This window comes from Leuciscus leuciscus (assembly GCF_965113295.1).
Source record: "Leuciscus leuciscus genome assembly, chromosome: 3".
NCBI lineage: Eukaryota > Metazoa > Chordata > Actinopteri > Cypriniformes > Leuciscidae > Leuciscus > Leuciscus leuciscus.
In genome coordinates, this window is record NC_138727.1 from 20,230,217 (window position 1) to 20,254,378 (window position 24,162).

At 38.2% G+C, this 24,162-nt stretch overlaps 2 protein-coding genes across 4 annotated transcripts in view; both read right to left on the reverse strand.

Moving 5' to 3' along the window:
• Nucleotides 1-16,976, reverse strand: part of arfip1 (ADP-ribosylation factor interacting protein 1 (arfaptin 1)) — a 28,240-nt gene extending 11,264 nt beyond the window's left edge. For 2 of the 3 annotated variants that reach the window (XM_082165668.1, XM_082165667.1), the window contains exons 1-3: nt 16,838-16,976; nt 14,554-14,864; nt 8,265-8,363 (exon numbers count right to left, since the gene is read on the reverse strand). In XM_082165668.1, the coding sequence (XP_082021794.1) occupies nt 8,265-8,363; nt 14,554-14,862 (408 nt within the window). In that variant the 5' untranslated portion in view covers nt 14,863-14,864; nt 16,838-16,976. The remainder of the gene's footprint in view (nt 1-8,264; nt 8,364-14,553; nt 14,865-16,837) is intronic. The other variant, XM_082165669.1, reaches the window with a different exon arrangement.
• Nucleotides 16,977-18,477: 1,501 nt separating this feature from the next.
• On the reverse strand, nt 18,478-23,341 carry sfrp2 (secreted frizzled-related protein 2). Its single transcript, XM_082165691.1, has 3 exons — nt 22,495-23,341; nt 22,238-22,318; nt 18,478-21,184 (listed from the first exon to the last, which is right to left on the reverse strand). Exons 1-3 carry the CDS (start codon nt 22,988-22,990, stop codon nt 20,877-20,879), a joined length of 885 nt encoding a protein of 294 aa, XP_082021817.1. The 5' UTR covers nt 22,991-23,341; the 3' UTR covers nt 18,478-20,876.
• Between the last annotated feature and the right edge of the window lie 821 nt (nt 23,342-24,162).

Genomic DNA, 24,162 nt, shown 5'->3' on the forward strand with positions numbered 1-24,162 from the left:
TGTGTGTGTGTTAGTCTTCTTGGTTACAGGTGAAGGAACCACTGGCATTATTGGAGAGTGACTGAGTTGTTGTTCTGGTCAAGTTGGCGCCCAGCAACCCAAATCTGAAAACTGGAAGGTCACGACGTGCCTAACTTCAGGGTCCGAGTGTCAGCTGCATAATCGATGGAGATATGCTTCAGTCTATTTGTATATGTGTGGAAAATTACTGTGTTTATCTATTTCTTAGCCAATCAGAAACCTGAAGCAAGGATGTAGCTTAGACCTTGGTGAAACTGCAAACTATCTTCAGTAAAACTTTTCTTCAATTTATTATAATTCTGACTCCGGGTCTTCTTTCAAACAAACGGTCCTTGGGTCCTAAACTATTAACCCTAACTATATATATATATATATATATATATATATATATATATATATGGACATGGTCATCCACACACACACAGTAAGCAGTAGTACCCACGTGATGTGCGAGCCCAATACTGACAATAAATGTAAAATAAATGCAATGAAACAGTTTGTGATTTTCCTTATCTTATTTTGATATCTCATACTATGTATGATCTCTTAACAATGTTTGCTTCTTTTGTTCCTCATTGTTTACACATGGTTGCTCATTCTGTTTTTTGTTTTTTTGGCCCCTCATTTTCTTCCGGACTGTGGCTGTTATAGGCTATGCAGTGGTATGATTTTACCACTGGTTTTCGTAGCTTTGTAAGATAAGATCCTTCCTTGCTAGACCTGATAATTATTTTTGTATTATCATATTAATATTAAAAAGTAGCATTAAAAAGTTTATTTTAACTAATAGTCAAATTTTCTACCATATACAATAGAATAAAATTTGCAGCTAGCTAACAACAACTTGCTTTGTGCTTTGTTCTGGTTTCACCTCACTCCAGTCTAAACGAAATGATTTTGAGTAATTTACTACACATTGTCAATTTAAATAACCTGAAATTGCAGTGGATTATTAAGGCTAAATCTTTGCTGAATGAGGTAAGCACACTTATGTTTTCATTTCAGAGGTGTTCTGAGTAAATGATTTGTTATACCCCGACTCAGAGAGTGATGTCTCGTGAGTTCAGTGTTGGACAGATCACTTGTTTTAACCATTCATTAAAATGAATCGGTTCAAAGGAGTCATTAGGTCGCAAATCGGACACTAACGGACGTGAATGGGTTGTGTGCTAATCCCAGCTGTTAGGACATCGCAAAAGATTTGACAACACAGAAAACACTTCATCACTGAATACGATTATTTTTAGTTTTGTTTAAGTGTGGCTTATGTCAGCTGCATGTGTGGAACGCTTGTCAGAAAAGAGGCAATGTTTTTTTCACGGTAATTCAAAAAAAAAAAAAAAAATCTCCGAATGCGCCACGTGCAACATAGAATCTGTCTTCCGACCTTTTACCATTTCTGTCTTTAGTTTGAAGACAGAAAGTGTGCACGCAGGAGGGAGAGACTCTTTGTTCGTTCTCTATCTCAGTTAACATGCGGCCTGTCACAAGCGCAACAGTCATCTACATCACTCATAAATCACAATAACTGATCAAATAAGGCTTTGGCAGGACAAAAATTAAATGTAGGAAAAACCCTATACAGTTGTAATTTAAATTATTGAACCCACATTGCAAATTAGGTTGATTGGCAAAATGTACAGACCTTCAGCTGTTTGCAATCAACAAATCAAACAAAAGTAATTTAAATAGCTCAACTAAACAAATGTGTCCCCAAACTCAACTGGAAATGCCACTTTTAACACTAGAACGGCCATGGCGGTCATTTTGACCGTTTTGAATTTTATATCTGCAATAACTTTGTTGAAAAAATAAATACAATCCTGCTGGTACCTGACTTTTCCTAAAAGTGTCTGTATTTTCATTTAAAATGTTTTTCATATAAATTACACATGAAACGGCAAAAAAAAATTTTTACACGGCAAAAAAACAAATGAACATATTTACCTATTTCGGCCATAGACGGTCATATTGACCGCACGGAATTTCGCGGTATTATTATAGGCTATACCAATATACACAACAATAAAATGTTGTTAAAAATACACTAAACATATTCAACAACAAATCATTTAAATGTAATGATATTCAGAACAGAACAAGAATGAAAAAATAACTATAAACAAGCTAAAATGAAATGCGTTATAAGCGAAAGTGAAAGTAAGCGGCGTTAGGCTCACGTAACTTTCTAATTAGAATCAAAATGTTTCAACATTTGCGATGTATTTGGATGGTAAACTATTTCTTTATTATAGGCTTTGTACTTCACTCACGTTCCAATATCGACGGAAAAAAATCATCCTCTTCTCATGCGCAAAATGGTACGAATTGTAGGCTAGCCTACTAGGCTACAAACAGAGCAGTGGAATTTTTATGTTAGGTTGACTATTTTATTATTATATTTTATTGTGGCTATAATGAACAGGCTGCAATGTCAAGATTGCAATACTGGAATATGGTTGGGGTGTGTGTGTGTGTGTGTGTGTGTGTCGGCGGGCGCGACGCGATCGAACGGTGTAAACAAATATGGGCTACTCCGTCATTTTGTTCAGGACATCTACGGATATTATTTATTTATAAATGTATAATTAAACTTGTTTAAATGTACAGTTTGGTGTTGTTTTGTTTTTTAAAGACATATTAATACAATAAATGCATTAATCTCTCAATTGGGTATTTATCATTAAAGATATAGAGTTTGGAATATAGCGGTCAAAATGACCGCTTGCGGCAGTTCTAGTAGTTATGGAATTCTGGCACTTCTAGTGTTAATGACTTCTGCAGTCTCAAAATTATTCAACCCCTTCATGGCAAGCATCTTTAGTACTTGGTAGAACACCCTTTTGCTGTTATGACCTGCTGCAAACGAGATGTATAACCACACCAGCTTCTGCCAGCGTTTCTGAGGAATCTTAGCCCAGTACTCATGAGCCTCCAGTAATATTCTTGGGTTTGCGTATTGCAACCAACTTCTTTAAATCTCACTAGAGATTTTCTAGGGGGTTCAAGTCAGTTGACTGGTATGCCACTCTAAAAACTTCCAGGACTTCTTCTACAACCAAGCCTTGGTGGATTTTGAGGTATGCTTGCGAATGTGATCATTGTCCTGTTGGAAGATCCAATGATGCCCAAGCTTCCTCACTGACGGCATGATGTTTTCTCCAAGGATTTCCTGAGACTTCAATGAATCAATCTTGCCTTTCACACGCTGCAGGTTTCCAGTGCCAGAGGATGCAAAGCAGCCCCAGAGCATCACAGAGCCACGACCATGCTTAACGGAGTTATTTTCAGCATATGCTTCGTTCTACTTCCTCCAGACATACTGCTGATCCATAGGGCCGAAAATATCCAGTTTTGTTTCATCGCTCCACAGAACAGAGTCCCAAAACTTCTGTGGTTCATTTATATGATTTTGTTCACTTTTCGTGTGTTTTTGGGGCAGTACTGGTTTACGTCTTGGAGTTCTGGCATGGAAACTACATGCATTTAGTATGCACCCTAGTGTGCAAGCTGAAACCTCAGTGCCTGTTGCCACCAAGTCTTGCTGCAGGTCTTTTGCAGTCACACGATCGTTTTTCTTAACCTGGCTTCTCAGAAATCTGGTTGCAGCCATTGATAGCTTCCTTTTTCTGCCCCGTCCAGGTCGTGTAACCACTGTTCCTTTAAAGGTGCTGTATGTAACTTTTTCACTCTACAAAAGCATAAAAATACCATAATATGTTTGCATATATTGAGGAAACATGCTAAGGTCATGTGCTCGTTTCTCTGAAAAACACTTCTACAGCCAGTTATTTTACTTTGAAATGTGCGTTTCCAGGCTGGAATGTTTGTTTTTGTTTTGGTCTGTGATACTGCACGTTGCCAATTTTCATTTTCCATTGCACTCATTCCTGTTGCATGTGCTCAAACTGGCAACCTGTGTGAGCACCGTCCAGACTGAGGAGCAGGTCGCGGGAGAAACGACGATCTCCGCTATTTTGAATTGGACCCATGTCATTATTACAGACTGCACCTTTAACTTTGAACTTGCAAACTATGCTTCCAATGGTGTCTCTAGAAACATTTAGTACCTTTGTTATTGTCACTCTCACACCACATGGACTCGTTATGTTTTGTCATCACCTACCTTCGTCACTCGTTTGTTGTCACGGACACTAATTACGTTCAGCTGTGCACTCATCAGTCACCATCATTAACACCGGTGTTGTCAATGTTAGGTGTGTGTTGCTCTCTGTTCGCCTGTCTGTTGTTCTCTAGTTAAAGGGGTGGTAGATTATGATTTCACTTTTCTAACTTTAGTTAGTGTGTAATGTTGCTGTTTGAGCATAAACAACATCTGCAAAGTTACAACACTCAAAGTTCAAAGCAAAGGGAGATATTTGCTTTTAAAGAAAAAATGTTTTAAGGACTACAACAAACGGCTGGTAGGGACTACACGACATTCCTCACGGGTTAGAGAAATCACCAACCCTAAAATTTACATAAACCCCGCCCCCGGGAAACACGCAGTCCATGTTGAGAAGAGGAAGAGTTGTTGTTGTCGAGCACATTTGAGTCTGCTCAAGCTGTCGCATCCGTCTTTTCACATGCAATAGAAAGTCACTCTGTGAGCATCTCACAACAGTTCCTATATGAGCGACTTATAGATTATCATGACAGACTATGCTAATTGAAGATAGTTAACTCCACATCAGCAACATAAATTCATCAACTAACCATTCAGAGACGTCCTGTTGCATTTTAAGTGTTGTCACTTCTTCTTGAGCCTCTCCATCTTTGTCTGACTTCGGTTTAAACTTAAAAGGCAGAACAGTTTCTGACATTATAGTGTGTGTCTGCGTGAGGTAATCAGAGCTGCTAACACACAAGAGCTCTTGAAACTCCGCCCTCTGTGTCGGGAGCAGCAGCTCATTTGCATTTAAAGGGCCAGACACAAAACGGAGCGTTTTTGCTAACCCTCAAAAAGTGACAAATTTAACATGCTATAAAAAATATCTGTTGGGTATTTTGAGCTAAAACTTCACATACACACTCTGGGGACATCAGAGATTTATTTTACATCTTGTGAAAAGGGCATTATACCACCCCTTTTAATAAACCTTTGAATTGGATATCACGTCTTCCTCATCTGTCTGTCAGCAACCAGAGCATATGAGCGGAGTGGAGCGGTGAGAATCTCCGCTCATCGCTCACGGAACTGTTCACCCCTCCGCTCCCCCGCTCAAAGCTACATCAGGCTGCTCCGCTCATTTTCGCTCAGCGCTCAACGCAGTTTGCTTCGCGCTCCACTCAAATCGCCCCCCGCTCGCTCCAAAAAAGGAAAAAAATCTACATGTATATCACTTGTAGCGGTCCCCAACCTTTTTTGCGTCACGGACCGGTTTAATATCTGACAATATTTTCACGGACCGGCCAAGGTGTGGCGGATAAATACAACAAAATAAAATGATACGCATGGCATAAAAAATGGGGTATTTTTTTTAAAATAGCCTATAATAATAAACGTGAATCCAATATGTGTAGGCCATACTAGCAACTTTATTAGCAGCGTCCTCTAACATCGCGCCTAAAGACAACTGAAAGTCTGAACACAAACAAAATGCCCCCAAAAGAAAAAAAAATCTCCATGTTTTCGGTGCTGATGCGTTCATAACATAAGGGTGGCGCTGCCAATAACGCACCTAAAAGCTGTCACAACGAACCGGCAAAATTAATGATTATGTATATGTAAAATATAGCAGGAGACATTTTAATTGTTTACTAATAAACCATTTTTTTTTATGTCTGTGGCTGGAAAGATGCTGACTCGCGATCTTCGCAGTATTGAACGCCCCAGAGAGAAATGCACATTTCATACGGATTCAAGAGAGCAGTCTGTTTTCTTTCGTTTTGAATTGTTCTGTTTAAAAGTAGACATTTCAGGCTTTATATATATGTCTCAGGTCTGTCAGGCAAGTAGGCTATACGCTGAGTTTCGGTTCATTTATGAGACAAACTCCAGGTTCACCCGCCGGCGCCTTCGTGTCATGATTATCTAATATATTTACTTATTTATTAAATCCAGAAAATTGGTTGATGAAACACTGATCAAAATTAAGATACAATTAATACAAAACGAAATTAAATTTAAAGACAGGCTTTGTGCTTTCTGTTTGAGGTCTCAGTGAAAGTTTTAAAGCAGTCTTTTAGTGCCGCTGTCAGAGCGCTCACGTCCGTAACGGAGAACTGTCCCCTCTGTAACATTGTTTTAGTTTTTTTTGTGTGAAACAAATTTCTAAATAAATGCGACTTATAGTCCAGTGCGACGGCTATGCCTATATATGTTTTTTGTTCTTCATGGCGCATTTTTTGACTGATGCGTGGCGTGAGCGGAGCGGAATTGGAGCGGGAAATAGTGCGACGCTCCGTCCTTTTGAAATTGCCGCTCTGCGCTCTGTCCAAGATCCGCCCGCTCGCGCTCCCCGCTCGCTCCCGCTCCACTCCGCTCACATGCTCTGTCAGCAACCACCCGAGACAGAACACCGGACCAAACAAGTGAACGCATATGTAAAACTTTTCTTTTTCAGTTTTCGTGTTCAGTGTTTTTGTTCCGTTTTCACCCCTGCTTGCACCATGGACTTTCCAGCAGTATGTCTCATGTGCCTTGAGCAGGGAGAACGCTCCCTCGAGAAACACTTAGAAGAGTTTTTGAGTCTCGCCCATCAGACCACCTTCCCGGACAACTGCTTGTGCACGTTCCTGGATGTCGGACACAACGCCACCACAGGTGCACAGTTGTCCGGGGAGGTTCCTAGAGGGAGCTTTGCGTCAAATGTGGAGTGGGTGCTGGCATCCTGCGGATCCGCGTTCACCGTCGAGGATACTGCCAGCCTCACTCCCCATCCAGGACCACCCAGACGGCGAGGATCGTCGACCTGAGCCCACCGCAGGTAGCGCGACGGAGACCGCTGCGATGAATGAGCCTGCGCCCACAAGAGTGACCGAGGACCATGTCACCACGGAGCCCGAGTAGTATGCGCCTGACCAGGTGTGTGAGCCGGCCATCAGCCATTCGGTCTCGCCGGACTCCCTCGGCACGTCGGCTCCACCGAGGTCAGACATCGCTTCACCTCCGCTGCGGACTTGTGGACCGTCCGCTGCTCTCTGGTCCTCCACCCCTTCTGTCGCGGCCGCCAAGATCTTCACCATCTCTCCACCACCTCGGCTCATCAGCTACGCGGTGGGCTCCATCCTCTCCGGTCATCTCCATGGTGGCCCTCACCAACATTCCGCCTCCAGTCAACGTCACCATGGGGCACTCCGCTGGCTGTGGCCTGGATGGAAATCCATCAGCCCCTACTACTGTGCCTGCTGTCTATTTTGCCAAGCCTTTGCCATCGCCTCATCCTCTTTGCCTCGTCACCACGGTTCTGTCACACTCTCACACAACATGGACTCGTTATGTTTTGTCATCACCTGCCTTTGTCACTCATTTGTTGTCACGGACACTAATTACGTTCAACTGTGAACTCATCAGTCACTCATCCTGTATATATGTTCAGTTCTGTTTGAGTTCAGTGTCCGGTGTCGTCAATGTTAAGTGTGTGTTGCTCTCTGTTCGCCTGTCTGTTGTTCACTAGTTAAATAAACCTTTGAACTGGATATCACATCTTCCTCATCTGTCTGCCAGCAACCACCTGGGACAGTTATCTTTTAGTATCTTGTTCCTTATATTTCATGTGTTCTAGCTCAAGCAAACCTGGTGCAACTAATGAATCCCTTGATTAGTTGCATCAGGTGTGCTTTAGACAAGACCTGTTTTGCAGATTTGTGCTGATTTGAGGGATTCTATTCAGGGGGTTGAATAATTTTGAGACTGCAGAATCATTAAAAGTTGTATTTTCAGTTAAATTTGGGGAAACCACTTGAAACATTTGTTGTGCTGAGCTATTTCAATTACTTTTTTGATTTGTTCATTGCAAACAGCTCAAAGTCTGTGCATTTTGCCAATAAACCTGATTTGCAATGGGGGTTTAATAGTTTTTTTTACAACTATATATAATGTATTATTACTGCTGATCTATATGTGACAATATGATAGTCTGTTCATCCTTTCCAATAATTAGGAACATAAGTACAGTCATGAGACAACTTAAGTAATTTTCATTATGTGTCATCATTACATAGTACCTTGGAAACATTCTGTTCAAATGGCACCATTGTTAGTAAAAAAAAAAGGTCTTGCTCTATGCAGCATGTCTTACCCTCTGAAACACTTCCTCGTGACTTTTGTCTGCTTCTCCGTTTCTGGTGACTGAGATTTGCGCAGCTGGGCTTCTGTGGGCCTCCTCTGCCATAGCCACCTTCAATACACATTACACAGACACACAATTACTAGGTCATAAAAAACAACATTGAAGCGGTTAAGCTGAGAGTTCAGATGCAGAGCGCTTCCACCACCAGAAAAGCTTTGCACAGGGGCTTGTCGGAGCTTGAGAAGTTATAACCGCACCACCATAAGCAAAGAAAATACAGCTATAAATAACAAAATGGGTCAGGTCAACTGCTGCTTTGGAATAACTATTTAACAGCAACAGGGAAATATAACTATTAGTGAATAAGAAACTAATCACAGACATATCACCCTGTAGCCCAAGACTGGTTGCCCACTGAAGCCAAGCAGGTTTGAGTCTGGTCAGTACCTGGATGGGAGACCTCCTGGGAAAACCAGGTTGCTGTTGGAAGAGGTGTTAGTGAGGCCAGCAGAGGGTGCTCACCCAGTGGTCTGTATGGGTCCTAATGCTCCACTATAGTGACGGGGAAACTATACTGTAACAAGCACTGTTCTTCGGATGAGATGTTAAAACTCTTGACTCTCTGTCTGTGGTTATTAAAAATCCCATGGCACTTCTCGTAAAGAGTAGGGGTGTAACGCCGGTGTCCAGGCCAAATTCCCTCCATTGGCCCTGATCAATCATGAGCTCCTAATAATCCCCATCCTTTGAATTGGCTTGATCACTTTATCTCCTCTCCACCTATAGCTGGTTTGCGGTGAGCGCACTGGCGCCGCTGTTCTGTGGCTGCCGTCGTCACGTCATCCAAGTGGATGCTACACACTGGTGGTGGTTGAGAAGAGAACCCCGACATTGATTGTAAAGCGCTTCTGGGTGTACAGTAGTACACAGTATAGCACTATATAAATGCTTGCTTCCTTCCTTCATTCATTATTCATCAGGTACAGGCAGAATAGCTAAGTCTAACTACACTGCCATCTGGTGATCATTGTTTTCAGTTTGAGGGACTGCAAGTGAGGGACAATTTATTTTCTTTACTTCTTTAGGGGAAAAACAACAACTTTGGACTCATTGTAAGGGAAGAAAATACATAAAAATCGACATATAAATGGTAACACTAATAAGGTTACATTAGTTAACATTGGTTAATGCATCAACTAACATTAAGTAACAATGGGCAATACATGTTACAGTATTAATCTTTGTTAATGTTATTTAATAAAAATACAACTGTTCATTGTTAGTTCATATTGCCTCAGGTCCATTAAATAATATTAACTGACAAAACTTTTGTTTAGTAATGTATTAGTAAATGTTGAAATGAACATCAACTACTAATGTAGTTAACTAATGTTAACAAATGGAACCTTATTGTAAAGTTTTACCAAATAAATAAATAAATAGCCTAAATAAAATCTAACCTGACTGAACTCTGTACAATGATGAGAGAAAGTGAGAGAGATAGCAGGTGAAAACTCACTAACAAGATAAAGCCTACATGACATTGCATTAGAAAGTTGTGCCAAGTGGCTAAGAAGATTGCTGATGAGCTTTGTGGACAGTCTTTAAACGCTCTGATAAAAGCTGAAGTTCACTGCATTACAGTAAGTCCACAGGCTGTTTTTACATGACACACGATAGACAGAAGAGCTTCTAAGGACACTTGGTCACTTCATGCACTTTTACTGAAAAAGACATTGAGAAGACACATTTGAAACGCACAAAAATCTGATCACTCAATCCAGGTACACATGAGCTATAGCGACCATACCCGATCCGACAAATGACCCTGGACATGATGCAGGAGTGAGAGTGGAGACTAAGGCCCTGTTTACACCTGCTATTAAGAGGAGTTTTGGTCGATTGAAATCACAAGTAGATGAGGGAGACACAAACCCGTTTACACCTGGTGTTTTAATACGTCTCTTTTGGCCACTTTCAACCACTTCTGTCCTGATTTATTCAAGGAGAGGGTCTATGGGCGGGTAAATGAATGTGTTTTTTTAGATCTTTCTATCTAATGGACAAAATAAGCTTGTGCATTTTACATATGAACATGCCCGGAGATGACGGAAAAACACAGAGCAGCAGCTTTCATTTCTGCTCTGATAGCCCACGCTGAACGCGGTGGGTGCATGTTAGAAATCCAGAATGGTGAGAGAACATTATGCTTTGTACGTTTTTCATCTTCAAACCAAACTTTGGTCTCCAGCCGACAAAGTTTAAATCCATTCTGGCTAGTATAACGTTAATGCATTAGGTCAGTAAGGGGAGAGTAGGCGGTATTTTGTGTCTGTTCAAACACCGACCACATGAGCATTTACAATACGAAAGCAATCCAGTCTAACGCATTTTCGACTACCTCTGGAAGTGGTCGAAAGTAGACAAGCTCACAACAGTTTAAACCCTGTTTACACCTATATTTAGCATCATCACCTACTTATCTACTACGGCAGCACAGGGAATTTGTTGTGCCCAGGAGTAAAACAAAAAGACATGAACTTTCTTTTATTCCATGTGCTCTTAAATGGTTTTATAAATGACTTACAGGTTTGATTGTATGACGCCTGGTGTATTTCAGGTTTTCTGTGTATCTGTTTGACCCCACCTGTTATTTTTTTGTTGTTTTAAATTTCTTTTAAACTAGGTGCTTAAGGTTGTCTTTAGTATGTGTTATGTTTGATAAATTGCAGGGTTTTGTTCTACAGTATTTATTCTGCCTTGTCAAACTCTAAATAAAAATAACTAATACACGTGTGAGCCGATCGAGCAAAACACATCTTAAGGTGTAAACTAGGCCTAAGGGTGCTCCGATTGATCAGTGCACTTTCTTTCCTCCCTAAAAGCCCACATCAGCTAGATCATTGATTGTCATACAATACAGTCAACTGCTAAACTGCAGTTGTGCAAATTAGGGGTGTAACGATACCCTCATGTCACGATTCGATACATATCATGATACTGAACTCACGATACGATATTAATGCGATACTCCAAGACATATGATAAAAGGTTAACAAAAAATGTACTGTTGATTACAATGCTAAATTTGATATTACATTGTGTGTGTAAATTAATAGGATGGACTTGGTGCTGAAACCCAAAGCACAGGACAATAGAGACACCAGTTAGAGACACCAATAAAAAAATATTCATGAAAATACAGAATTATTTTAGTTGAATATGCTTGATCTCTGTCACTGACTAGATATATTTACAATAATGTAGGTTACCACTTTTACTGGTAACATCAGACATTTAGCATTATCAGGACCCACAAATATTCCCCCATTGCATTATTATACATCATATTTAGTAGTTTAATGTAGTACTGACACTAAAACTCTAAAAACTTTTTTCAATTTAATTTTTATTTTGGGTGAATTATACACAATACAGATTGTCACTATCCACGATACATATTGTTGCGTTTTTGTATTGCGATATATTGTGACACGATATATTGTTACACCCCTAGTGCAAATGAAAGCAAATTACGAATGCAAAATACAGCTTGCTGTCACTATTTGGTTTTGCAAGTTATGGCTTAAAGCAATTAAATATGCCATTATTGTTAAAGTGTCCTTGCATGTGGTTTAATGTGTAACTACAAAAAAGGCTATTACGGTTTGTGTTAGGCGGAAAGGCTCAGTGATTTGAATCTTAAAGAACGATCGCTTGTTTGTCTGGCCAGTGAAAACAGCACACAGTGTCCAATGACAGCGCATGAATCTTTCAAAGCCACCTGATGCCATCATGCCAGGAGGACAGTGACTCTAAACTCTCTCAGATGAATCAAATGACAACTGTGGTTCTCACTGGTTTCTTTAAACAACTCTACAAGCGATTCAAATCTGGATTGTCTTTTGCAGTCAATTTTAAAAGCCCTTATTTCCAAACACTGCACAGTTTGTCACCAGATTTGATGATTAAAGCAGCACTGACTAACAGTCCCTCGGTCAAGCCCAGCAGAAGAGTCCCCTAGAGTTCAGTTGCTTGGAGACATTAACAAAGAGAACTACAGAAACAACAGCAATCTGATCAGACATTCTAAAGACAGAGCTGTTATCATGATCTCTTCATGAAAGTGACATAGGTCTAATAAATGCTTGAAGAAAACGAAAGATAGGTTTCAGTTATCAGAATGAGTCAGTTAACATTTCCTTATCAGGAAAGGCTGAATAACTATTTCAATCATGCTGACAGATAAAGTGCAGTAATCAGGCATGTGACTAGCTGACAAAAGACAAAAAACTGACATGACATGGAGGCCGAGTAACCCATCCTCGGAATTTGTCCTCTGCGTTTAACCAATCCAAGTTAAGTTAGTACATTAGGAGCAGTGAACACACACACACACACACACACACAGTAAACTGGGGACACACAAACCCAGAGCAGTGGCCAGCCCTTTTTGCTGTGGCGCCCAGGGAGCGATTGGGGATTATGTGCCTTGCTCAAGGGCACCTCAGTCATTTCCTGCAAGTATTGAAAATAGAACTTACAACCTTCAGGTTACCAGTCTGACTCTATAACCATTAGGCCACGACTAGGCATTTTATAAGCAACAACACTTGCAGAGTAGCTTTTTCAGAAACGAAAAAAATGAGCAGTGCAATGAGTAAGACTATTTATTTATATAATTACATCAAACCGTTATGATATGATGATCGCACTAAACCATATCATTCTCACAACCATGCACTGTCAAAGTTCATAATAAAGTTACAGGGCAACTGGGGAGTAGCACAGTTTCAACTGCAGTGCTGTCAGAAGCAATCCTTGCATGAAATAAATGTATTAGAAAAAAATTACATTTTGCAGATTATTTTGTAATTGTTTAAGGCCATTTCATGATTTCAATCATCATACAGTAACCTGCACCAGTCTGCTATGGATACACCTACCAGAGTCAAATACCGCCTAGCTTTAATAGGAAATACTTCTTAGCAAACTTTTAGTCACAATGGTGTTGACTTGTATTGTTCCCGGGAGCAAAAATGCAATTTTTTTATTTTAAATTTTGGTTTCCAATGAAGAATCCAGCATGTTGTAGGCTGTGGCTAAAGGCTGAAAAAAAATCGTAAATACGGAGAGAACAATGCAACGGAAAATCTGAAAAACCTCAGTGTTTGTAGTCAACATTTCAAACTGGATGACCATGAACACAGTTGTTTTAGGCCAAACAGAGGACACAAAAATGAAAGAAACTGCTGTTCCGTCAGATCCGCCAAACCTCCATAGCAAAGTCACATACAAATAAGAAAGCTGTTTCCATAAGATTTCATTTTTACCATAATGCCGCCTAAAGAGTAGACCAAGTACGATAATAACTGTTCTGTTAATAACCCTCTGTCAATCCGACTGTCCATGGGCGGGGATACAAATATGCGGAAGTATAATCTGTATTTTTCACAAAAGCCTGGGAGCGTTTTGCATCATCCGGTGGACTTTTACTGACAAATAAACATGAATTTCTCGGTCCAGGTAACACGGAAAACATTCTTCATTTACATATACAACTACCGACATTGAAACAATACAAAGAAGATTGTAAATAGGCAAATTTACACTTTAACGTTAGACAGTTTTGATTGATATGCAGTTGAATGATTAATGATCACTTTGCAATTTGCATAAGCAACTTACTGGTTCAAACGTATTTTTATTTGCTTCTTTTTGGAACCGGAGATGCTGTACTATTTCAGAAGATCCGTATTGGTGCCACTGCCACCTCTATTGGTTTCCACTGTAAATTTATTATGGTTACATTTAGAGGAATGTACTAGCAGTACTAAACTTTGGTTGAAATAAAGTGCATGATTTTATGCACAGGTGAATTAAATTTTTCAAAAAGTGTGTAAAGTGCGTCACATCACCATAATTCATGGCAAAGTCTTTAAACTAAAGAGCATGAAATAGTACATTACATAAATGCAATAATAACAGCAACGACCAAACAAAATTGACCAGAATAGGCAATAGGAATATAAAAAAAATATATTAAAAAAAGCACCATCACCCATATAAAGAAATAAAGGACACCTCGCAAAGAAATAGAACAAGAGAAAGATGCTTCATAATGCTGTAACATTCAGGCAAAGGTCCAGTTATTTTAAAATCACAGACAATTTGGCTGATTCAAATAATATTTATATTTCCCACTTATGAAAAATCATTCATGCCTGAAATCACAGCAACATGTATGAGCGAAATTAAGCATAAGCCAAGCTACAGGTCTCACAATATCATTAGTCACCTTCACTTCAGCTTCTGTCGCCACACTGCTCATTTCAGAATCACGATTATCCTCAATGATTCCACTAGTTTTACTGTGGGCCTGAGAATCCTCATCTTCATCACCATCCTTACTAAGAGTATTATTGTGGTTTCCAACTTCTTTGTTCTCACTGATGTCAATTTCAGTCATGTGTGTTTCATCCAGGCTGTTTTTTCTGTCCTCTGATTGGCTCAGAGATTCAGCAGTATTTTGGAGGCCCTGTTCTTTAGGGTCCAATTGATTATCCTGTGAAGCATTCTTCTCCGAGTCAAAACTAGCTTCTGACATTCCTGAAAGTAAACATACATATGAGCAACTGACCAAGTTTTTTTCCCCTTCTTGTGCTGAATTCAAGAAAATGTTAGAATTCCACAGAGGCTGATGTTTCAGGAAGGTGATCTGCCATTATACATCACGGAACAAACATCCACTTTAAGTACAAACCTCCTGTAATTATTACAGGTCAATAACCAAGAACCAATGTTGAAGGCCGAAATTCAGACCTGGCAAAAGATGGGTTAGTAAATCGAAATATGTTCGTTTCAATTGGCTTTTAGATAATGTTTTTTGACAGAAAGCCAAATAGACTCCATCTTATAAACTACACAAAGAAATGCAAATTCAGGCCTAAAAAGACATTTTATACATTTGCAGCACTTTGTACAGCAGGATACACCATCTACACTACTCACATCCAAAATATTAAGTTTAATAAGGGAAGAGTTAAATGATAAATTAGACTAAACTCACAATAGATGGCTGAAGAATTAGCCAAACTCTTTTATGATAAGCTATGCATCTGAATGAATATTGACATTTATGTATCCATGTCTGTGCACACAGAGACTCTCCCATGATGCACATGTATCAGTAAGAGTTGAGTTAACCTAGAAAATAGGGTAAAAGGTTTGTATAATGAAGCTCCAGTTACACATGGTGATGTTTTCTACAAAGGAAGGCTCAAATGTTCTTTAATTATTAATGTCTTGTCTACATATTTTCATATCCAGCAAACAATATAAAAATTATATTCAATACCAAAAGCAACCTCATACTATGATCATGCTGCCTCACCAGTGTCATTTACAGTAAGTCCAATTTTATGTGTATTGCTTGCCATGCAAATGTGTCCTACTTTTGAAGATTGGTTAACCATTCATACATATATTAACCATGATTTTACTACAAATAAAACCAAATAAAACAATACTTACTATAGTTAAACCATGGTAATCATGGTTTTGCTACACTAACCAAGTTTAACCATGGTTTTTGTGGTAAAACTGGTTATACAAATGGTAATCAATTTGCCCAAACACATGGTTACTACACTTTTACTATAATAAAACCATGGTTAATTTTCATACCTTGTACAAGAAAATTGTACAAGTGTAATTTACTCATTCCGAGTTTGAAATAAAATATTTCGAATTTTTAAACATCTATTTAGTTTTAATAGAAGGAGGGTAAAAGTAGGCCACAGACAATTGTAGGAAGAAGCCCACTGTTCCTTCAAAAATAAAAAATAAATAAGCTGGACAAGAAATTAAGAAACCTATTACGGCGAAGGCCACACACTGGAATATCTCACTTAGGTCACGCTAGGTTGAACTCTTCATTGGACCGTCAAGTCACATGACGTTATTAATATTCATGAACAATTCCTTTGCCATAGTAGGATTCGTTATTTCGCGTCGTGGACACGTAAACGATTTTCTACTTTCCAATGTTAAGCAACAACACGCACAACACTTACAATCAAAAACAAAACAAGGTGTATATTTAAAAGCATCCTCTTTATGAACACAAGTTTTGTTGTTTAATTGATGGCATTGTCTTATTCCTTCCTGGAATTCAATCTCTCACTGTTGCACCCGCACGTCACAAAGTTGCTATTGAGTTACTTCCTTTGCCTGGAGCACTTCAGTCGAGTTACGTGTTACAAAACGCAATAAACATGCCCTTTTACTCTCTCTATACCGCTTTTAAATCAACGATGCGTCCTTCATTAATCATGAACATATGAATGATAAAGGAATATGAAGAGTTGACATTCAGTTTTTTCGCTTCCTCATATAAGGCGTGAAATGATTAGAACCGAATATAAAACAAGTCGACAGTTTGGTGTGCTGAATTTCCTTAAGTTACTTTTCCCCAAGGAAGAGGAGGCAGAGGATCAACCCTGCACACTGAAGCCATCATGCCAGCCATCATACATTCATGAGCACCGATGCAACAGTTGACTCTGTTCAATAGCACTCACCTGCACACGGATTACAACTGTTCTCTTTCCTGTTGCACAGCTCGGTTCATAAAAATAATCTTGGCTTGACTTTGAGATGCTAGGTGTATCATTCGATACACAGCGAGTCCCTCCACAGCTCAGTGAAAGTCTTTTCAAACACACCCGGAAGAGGACGTGTGTGTCAGTAGATATACTGGAACCAGAGCATGTCTGTCTCCTAGCGGTCAAAATAACAATGCCAACACCGACCAAACAATAAACATCGTACAGTAACCACAGAACCAACTCAAATATAAATCAGAACCATATTTTATTATTTGATTTATTATCATTTTATTTTATTATTTATTTTATTATTATACTGTTTATTCGTATTTTAAACGATCTTATGTGTATTATATATTTTTAAATGTATATTTTTTAAATGTTTTAATTAATGTTTTAATTTTGTTATTATTATTTTTTGATATTTATATGTAGCTTTAATTTGCATTTATTTTTGTATTTGAATAATTTTAGTACTTAATCTTAAGATAATTTTCATCTAATATTTGTATTTTATTTTATGTCAGCTGTCTTCAGAAATGCATTTAATATACTGACTTTACATTAAGTCCAAACAATTGTGTGGTGGTTAAACCAACGACTAGTATACAAAATAAAACTAATATAAGCAGTGTGGTCTCCTCATGGATGGATCATTCCAAAACGTAGCATGGAAATCACAATAATGGGTGTCTTGTAAAATCTGCTCTACCTTGGTAAACGGACGCAAGTTTCTTATCAAATTAGCCTATTTATTTTTAGAGTGGGATATCCACAGTATGTTGAGTGCAAGTAGGCTACGCATAAAATGTCAGCCACTAGGTGGCATGGTAGGCTATGTATGTATTAGTAGTGTACAACAGCCCACATACTAGGGCAGACCCCCCCCCCCAAAAAAGAAAGGAAGAAAACCTAAGCATATTTCTAATTTAGATCAATTTCTGATTTATCCTTTTTTTTTTTTTTTTTTTTTTTTTGCGAGCATTTTACATTTTTGCAAATGTAGTGTATATTAGTGAATTTTATTGTGATTCTATTGATAAAGTTATTGTTAAAATAAGTTTTAATATGCAGTTTGATATAATGCAACATTTAGTTTTGGCCCATGCAGGGCTGAAAAAACGTTTGAGCATCTCTCCTCTAGTGGTTTTCAAATTAGGGTAAAAAAAAAAACCTAAATAAATAAAGTGTTATGTTTAGGGCTGTCAAAAGTTAACTTGTCAAGTTAAGTTTAAAATAAAGTTACCATTAATTAAATATGTTTAACATGTTCATTTAACACACATAACACACTTACCATATTTGACATTATTACTTTCATTCTCATTTCTAAAGACAAAAATCACAAGATTAATCATGATTATTTTAGCTCTAGTTTTAACAGTAAGAAAAAAGAAAAGTACTTATAAAGCATTTCTGAATTCAGTGCCATCACTAGGGGCCACTAAAGACCACAAATACCTGCAACTAACTGAAGGTCTGTTTTAAAGTTAGAGGTCTGTTTATCAGGATGGTGTGGATATAGAATTGTTAGTGTATTAGCAGGAAACGTTTTAGTCAAACAATATCGTATACATATTGTAAAAAAAAACTTTAAGAATAAACATCACGTATGATTTTATTTTCTTACATTTATTTGCTCTTATTTTGTATTGAGTGATGGCTGAAGAAAAAATGATACAAATCATCAATGATCAAATTACATTACATGACGGTGGGTGTTAATAAATGCACTTAACACTAATGAAATGACAACATATTGCTACTGTGGCAAACAATTAAAATGCTACAGGTGTTGAAAATATGTACAAACATAAAAACCTGAATATTTACAGAGTATGACAAAAGTTTGGACATTACCATGAGACGATTTCACTTGCCAACTTCTGTACATAAAGTACAACTGAATCAACATTGCTCTAAATGAGCACTGAGACCGAGAGAAAAACATCTCTGTGGTTTTACCAACATGTGACTTTACTCTAATACTGGGTATTCATAAACCAAAACAAAACAGCAAACAACTTTGTGAGCATAACAAGAAACAGACCCATACAGTACAACATTATTGATATAACTGACACAGAAAAGAAATAAACCAATATTGTGTATATAAAATTGCTGATTGAAATTCAAAAGGCATAACATAGAAACAGTGCAGTATTTAGGCTCAAGTATGGAGACAAAAACACTGGGCTAAAGAAATTATGCATTTGTGGCCTTCTCATAACTGTCTGGGGAGAAATGAAAACATTCACGTTAACATACATGATTATGCTTCAGAGAGCGTCACATGGGATATTTTGAAACATTGAGAATAGAGCCAGCTATCTCATTGTGCTCATAAAAGTACTTATAGGAAAACTAACTGTTGGCATATTCCATGTAGTCCATGCTAAAAAAAAGTGTCTTAACCATGTTTGATAGAGGGAAACACCCTTCATCTTTTTTTTTCATCTATCATCTTATGGCCTTAAAATTTTCACTCCTACCATTTTAACATCTCACATAAACTACATATTTCCAAAATATATGATAAACCCTTTCTAATTAATTGGTCTGGTAATTCCAGTAATTTCTGTGAGGACAATTATTGCAATGGCATAAAATGGCATTCTATGGATTTTAACTTTGTTGCAACAAAGATTATAATAAAGATTTTCAATAGGGTTCATGTCTAGACTTTGTGCTGACTGGTCAAATTCTTGCACATCCGACTCAATAAATCAATGCTATATGGAAATTGCTTTGTGCAAAGGGGTATTGTCATTTAGAAACAGAAAAAGACCCTGCCCAAACTGCTTAAACAAAGCTGGAAGTACAGAATTGTCTGGAATGACATTATAATGAGAAGCATTACAGGGATAGTTCAACCAAAAATTAACGTTCTGTCAAGACTTTTCTTTCCCTTCTTTTCTGCCCCTCCATTTCAAGTCTATTAAACCAAAACTTTGATGCTTCAAAATGTTCATAAAGGCATTATAAAAAGTCATCCATATAGGGGAGACATGATGGCTTTATATGATGAACAGATTTAATTTAGGCTTTAATCACATAAAAACAGCGATCAACATGCATAGAGCAAATCAAATCTAGTAAACGGAAGCTCAAACATGCTTTCTTGATAAACGAGAATCAATTAAGTATCACGGAAGCACGTTCAAGCTTCCTGCAAGAACCAGCGAGGTTTGTTCTTACGCGACAAGCAAGTAATGTTAAGCAAGTTTAGCATATTTGTTGAGTTCTATGCATGTGCGGTGATCAACTTTTATATGTGAATAAAAGCCCAAATTAAATCTGTTCATCATTTAAAGCGATCATGCCTCTTCAGATGACTTAGATTATGCCACTTGATTCATATGGACCACCTTACTTGTCTTTTACAATTTTTTAAAGCATCAACATTTTGGTTGAATAGACTTTCAATGGAGGACAGCAATCTCTCAGGTTTCATGAACAAATATCTTCATTTGTGGTTCGAAGATGAACAAAAGTCACAAAAGATGAACATGGATTTGGAACGTCATGAGGGTTTTTGGGTGAACTATCCCTTTAAAGTTTGTTTTCACTGGAATTAATGGAATAGCCAAACTTGTTAACTAGAAGGGGGTTTCCACATACTTTTGCCCATATAATGCAGCATCTCATTAATCTCAGCCAATTTTAAAATAATAACATTGAAAATTTAGACTAAAGGTATAAAACATCTCTCTGGAAATTGTTCTGCACATGAGTATTGTGGATGGTAAATATTACAGGTAAAGTAAATGAACAAAAGTCATGAGTAGAAATGAAAAGTTGGAACTGAGCTGAATCTATGCTAGGTACTTTTTGACTGTTACATCCGACAGCTCCACTACCCTCAGTCCTGAGATCTGAATGGCCAGTTCTCAAAATGGCACTGGGAAAGCAGACATTAGGGTTTTGAATGAACTTTTGCATCTATCTATGGTGTGACTCTAACAGGTCTTCATTTTCAAGATCCTTTGAGTGCTCTGATCAGTGGACAATCCTAGCACTGAAGTTTGCGAATACTGCGGGAAATTCTCTTAAACTCCCGCTGACCCTTCTGCCAGCGCTTCAGTGATGTGATGACTAAATGACCGTCCATCTTCTGGCCCATCACCAGATAAGCAGCGTTGATGTCATTCATTTCATCGCAAGCACACTTAAGGCCATCTTTCAGCCAAAGCACTGTCTTCCTGAGGTCACGCTCAGTGACGCCACCATTTAGCTTGTAGATAGTCTTGCTCTTGGTTTCTGGAATGATCTTTGTGTCGCCATTCATGTAGGAGATCTCCTTGACTTTGATCTTTAAAGCTAGTGAGTGAATATGATTGAAGGTTGAGGACAATGGATATAAATAAACAACTGCTTAAATTCATTGCCAACTATATATATATATATATACTATATATAACCTTTTGGTTTTTCTGAACACTTAAAAATAAACGTTCCTCAGTAATTCTTTGCAGATCATTTTCTCATTTTCACATAGTCTGCTGAAGAGTATTAAGATGGCTAAAAGTGCATCTTAAGCCAGCAAAGAACAGTAAACCAGCCTTTGCTGGTTTAAGCAGGTTTTTCAGCAACTATATGTGACCCTGGACCACAAAACCAGTCATAAGTCGCACTGGTATATTTGTGGTAATAGCCAACAATACATTGTATGGGTCAAAATTATCGATTTTTCTTTTATGCCAAAAATCACTTATATATTAAGTAAGTAAAGATCATGTTCCATGAAGATATTTTGTAAATTTCCTACCATAAATATATACAAACCATACATCAACGGAAAGCTTATTTATTTAGCTTTCAGATGATGTATGAATCAAAGGTTCTTTAAGTTTTTGAGCTCTATAAAGCACCAGATGGTTTTCAAAAGAACAAGAAAACAAAAAGTCCCTTGTGGAATTTAAAGGGATATTTCATGTTAGTTCTCCCAAAAATGAAAATTTATGTTATGATTTACTCCTGTATGCATTTTGATCTTTTGAGGAACACAAAAGAAGGAATTCTGAGAAATGTCTCATGGCCAGTTTTTTTCTTTTTCTTCCCCATACAATTAAGTAACATCAAGTGTTGTTTTGGACCCCAGTTAGTTTCATTTTATGGGAAAAAAAGAGTTGAAATATTATACAAAATATTCTATTTTGTGTTCTGCAGAAGAAGAAAAAGAAAGAAAGCAATACATGTTTGGACACGAGGGTGAGTAAATGATCTTCATTTTAGGGTGAATATGGCTCATAGCTTTAGGCTGCATAACCCATTTAGGTAATAAGGAACCTTTATTTTTAATAGTGTAAAACAGAGACAACTCTACATTAATTCAGATGCTTAAAACAAACATAAAACATACTGTATCCTTACCGAAGTCATTTTTGCACAGGCTGTCCACAATTTCATTGTCATTCTCAGGCTTTTCTTTGCAGGCATCACACACCTTTGGAACTGGGAAAAAAAAAGAAAAGAGAGAGAGAGAGAGAGAGAGAGAGAGAGAGAGAGAGAGAGAGAGAGAGAGAGAGAGAGAGAGAGAGAGAGAGAGAGAGAGAGAGAGAGAGAAGATCACCATATCAATGAAGGTAAAGGGTGAAGATCCATCTAAAAAGTGACTTATACTTTCATACCTTCCTTGGTATCTGGCACTGAAGCATCTGCACCAGCGGGTGGTATGCACAGGTCATTATCCAGAGGGAAGCGATCGCAGTCCAGCATGTCCGGCCAAGGAAACCCAAAAGCGGCCATCACTGGAGCGCAGCCGCTCTTCACGTTCTCACACAGTGACCTGCACGGCTGAATCGGCTCGTCCAGATCATCCAGACACACCGGAGCGAACAGAGAGCAGAGAAACTTCTTGGTGTCCGGATGGCACTGTTTCTGCACCAGAGGGGTCCAGGAAGATGCCTGCTGCAGAACCTCGTTCATGGTTTCGTGTCCGAGGAGGTTAGGCAGACGCATGTCCGTGTACTCGATGTCATGGCACAGGAGCAGGTTTGCAGGAATGGGTTTGCAGTTGCTCTTTTTCTGAAAGAGCTCTGGCTGATCGAAGGCGTATAATCCATGAAGCGCATCCAAATATCCAGGTAAGGTAAGCGTAACCAGCAGTGCCAGATACGCGCGCATCTTTATTTCGGTTTTGCGGAGACAGAAGTCTAACGAGGTGTTATGGATAACTGAATTCTCTTCTGTGCCAACCTGTTATCTTAGGAAAGTCTGGGCGGAGCGAGAGAAGGCGCTCAGATGTCCACAGTTACGCTGTTTCCTGCATATAGCCTAAGTTTGATTTCACAACCTAGTTAGTTATGATGCACACCTACTGTAGACATCGCTTTTGGTCATCGAACGTTCAAACGGCGAAATAAATTCTTGAATTTGTGAAAAATGTTTCTTCCCAACTAATAAAAGCAAGTTCTAACGTTGCTAACGAGTGTTATAAAAACGTTAGGCTATTTCTGTTCTCTGTATACGTTCAAAACGGACCCAAACCTTATAAAAAGATTATTCAAGCGCGCTATTCTTCTTCTTCTTCTTCATCTTACAAACAAGTAGGGCCTAAGATTTTTACTTTTTATGTACTTTTCAGATATATAAAACAAAATTATACAAGTGGCTTATTTATCTTTTTGTAGCCTACTTCTATTTCATAAGAAATAACACTTAAAAAAAGGTTACAAAAGTTTTTTTTTTGTTTTTTTTATTTTTATTTTATTTTTTAGCGGTGCCATTGGGTTCCCCAAATAACCTTTCGGTGAACAGTTTTCATGGAACCATCGAAGCTAATAAAGAGCCTTTATTTTCAAGATACACTCAAGTGCAATGAATGCAGATTGTTAAAGGGTTAGTTCACCCAAAAATGAAAATTCTGTCATTAATTACTCACCCTCATGTTGTTCCAAACCCGTAAGACTTTCGTTCATCTTCAGAAAATAAATGAAATCTTTTTCATGAAATGTGAGAGCTAGCTTTCCGTCCATTCATTGACAGCTACACAACTACCACTTTGAGGCTTTAAAAAGTTTATAAAGAGATCGTAAAAATAATCCATATGAATTGAGCGGTTAAATCTGTGTTCCGAAGATGAATTTATTGCTTACGGGTTTGGAACGACATGAGGGTGAGTAATTAATGACAGAATTTTCATTTTTTGGGTGAAGATTTACATCGACTTATTTAAATGACTTGATGATGATAAAGCACTTACACAGTCATATTACTATGACAATATTTCATATGAAAATATGCAAGATATTGTGGTAGATTTTTCTTTTTTCGCACCTGACCTAAGACTACCTGGG

Excerpts from the sequence above, each read along its gene's own strand:
- sfrp2 (XM_082165691.1), bottom strand. The coding sequence starts at position 22,990 with ATGCGCGCGTATCTGGCACTGCTGGTTACGCTTACCTTACCTGGATAT. Across the intron at positions 22,319-22,494 it reads AGTGCCAGATACCAAGGAAG|TTCCAAAGGTGTGTGATGCC; the intron begins GTATGAAAGTAT and ends TTTTTTTCCCAG. Across the intron at positions 21,185-22,237 it reads CCTGTGCAAAAATGACTTCG|CTTTAAAGATCAAAGTCAAG; the intron begins GTAAGGATACAG and ends TTCACTCACTAG.